The sequence below is a fragment of the Nothoprocta perdicaria genome, unplaced genomic scaffold, assembly GCF_003342845.1.
Source record: "Nothoprocta perdicaria isolate Ctin4 unplaced genomic scaffold, notPer1 scaffold_16, whole genome shotgun sequence".
Lineage (NCBI taxonomy): Eukaryota > Metazoa > Chordata > Aves > Tinamiformes > Tinamidae > Nothoprocta > Nothoprocta perdicaria.
This window is the reverse complement of record NW_020454760.1, coordinates 5,670,888-5,672,902: the sequence shown is the minus strand read 5'-3', so window position 1 is coordinate 5,672,902 and position 2,015 is coordinate 5,670,888. Positions and strand designations below refer to the sequence as shown.

The 2,015-nt window shown below is 50.8% G+C and overlaps 1 protein-coding gene across 1 annotated transcript in view; it reads left to right on the top strand.

Moving 5' to 3' along the window:
• ADCYAP1 (adenylate cyclase activating polypeptide 1) overlaps positions 1-1,516 on the top strand; it is a 4,721-nt gene extending 3,205 nt beyond the window's left edge. The window contains exons 4-5 of the mRNA XM_026035505.1: positions 5-230; positions 496-1,516. Coding sequence (XP_025891290.1) covers positions 5-230; positions 496-682 — 413 coding nt within the window. The 3' untranslated portion in view covers positions 683-1,516. The remainder of the gene's footprint in view (positions 1-4; positions 231-495) is intronic.
• The last annotated feature ends 499 nt before the right edge of the window (positions 1,517-2,015 follow it).

Genomic DNA, 2,015 nt, shown 5'->3' with positions numbered 1-2,015 from the left:
CGAGGCCGGGGCCGGGGCCTCCGCTCGGAGGACGGGCGGGCAGGCGGGCAGGCGGCAGAGCCGGGGCCGGTGGGAGGGCGCGCGGCCGTCCCGCGCTGCGCCGCGCCGCTCAGCGCGCTCTGCCCTCCGCGCAGGCACGCCGATGGCATCTTCAACAAAGCCTACAGGAAACTCCTGGGCCAGTTATCCGCGAGGAAATACCTGCACTCCCTCATGGCCAAGCGGGTCGGGTAAGGATGTCTCGCCCTTTCTCCTTTCATTTATTTTATTTTTTTATTTTTTTTTCCTCTCTCCGCGGTGGGCGTTGCTGCCGCCGCAGCGGCTTAAAAGGCGGCGGCGGGAGCGAACAAAGCGCTAAGCGGGATGCGCCGGGAGCCGCAGCGGCTCCGCGCCGGGCGGCGGGCGGGGGCTCCCGCGGCGCGGGGCTGCGCGGGGCGGCGCGGGGCGGCGCGGGCGGCCCCTCCTGACGCCCCTCTGCTTCTCGGCCCCTTGCAGCGGTGCCAGCAGCGGCCTGGGGGACGAGGCGGAGCCGCTCACCAAGCGGCACATAGACGGCATCTTCACGGACAGCTACAGCCGCTACCGGAAACAAATGGCTGTCAAGAAATACTTAGCAGCCGTCCTGGGGAAAAGGTATAAACAAAGAGTTAAAAACAAAGGACGCCGAGTAGCCTATTTGTAGCGATGAGTAACCAGCCACTCCTGTGTATACAAAGTCCTAAAAAAGAGAGAGAAAGAGAGAGAGTGAGAGAAAGAGAGAGAGAGAGAGAGAGAAACCCAACAAAAAAAAACAAAACAAAACAAAACAAAAACAAAAGTCATTTCAAAACTGACTGAACAATCACCGCTCCTGTGTTATCTAAACATGTATTTATGTATGAAGTAAAGCCATTAAATGAATATTTTGATAATAATATTGTTTTTCTTTTGTACAAAAGCACTAGAGAAACGCACAGATCTACTTTGTGGACCAATCATTAAGTTATATATAATATATAAATATATATATATAAATACTATTACGAATACTAAAGAACAAATCTTCATATAAAGCCTGCACAAGAACAAGAATTCGCCTGAGCTGTTTATGTTTTTATATAAAACAAATAGAAAAAAAAAGACAATCATTGTTTTGAATATTACTCCTATTTTTGTAACGGAAATTAAAAAGGATAGTATTTTTATCCACGACAGGGTCGAAGACATTAATTTTCACCATTTGCTACTGTACATAGAGAAGGATGCCCTGCTCCCAGGGGATTATGAGGAAAATGATTTGGGAGAATTGCTGAAGCAGATTCTTCCCCCGGTGAGTCTCAAGGCAGGCTCCTTTGCCACTAGCCTCTCTGCAGGGGCACAGTCCCCTCTGCTCTAGATTTCGATTTCTTTCTGCTTTCTTTGATTCCAGATGTATCTGTACTAGTGTCTCCTCAAACAATGAGCTTAGACGATAATTCTCTTGTGGCGAAAACAACAGCTCGATCCAAATTGTGCATCTCTGTCGATCAGTAGTGGAGGGAGAAGTAGTTAACCCCCCCAGCAACCCACGGATTAAAAAAAAAAAAAAAAAATCCAAACCAAAAAGAAATCAACCCTCCCCTTGCTAACTTGCTAATTCCCAAGTCAGCAGCAAGGATAGCGAGCCCCGGGCACTGCCCTTCTGGCTGGCCTGGCAGAGTTGCAGCACAAGCCAAAGCGGAGCTAGGAGCCGTTTGGGAAGAGCGGGGAAGAGCCGCGGGGCGGCCTCGGGCGCGCCCGGTGCCGGTGCCGGTGCCGTGGGGTGCAGGGAAGGCGAGGCCCCCCCCCGCCTCCGATCCGCTACCCAACTGCCCCAGCAGCTCGGTACTGGACCTGGATGCAAAGTACAGTGTGTTACTCTCCAGTGCTCTCCATGCTTCTCTTCATGTGTAACGAGCAGAGTTCTTGCCTTGGCATATTTCGCTCGGAGTTGCTTTTCTTTCTTTCTTTCTTTCTTTCTTTCTTTCTTTCTTTCTTTCTTTCTTTCTTTCTTTCTT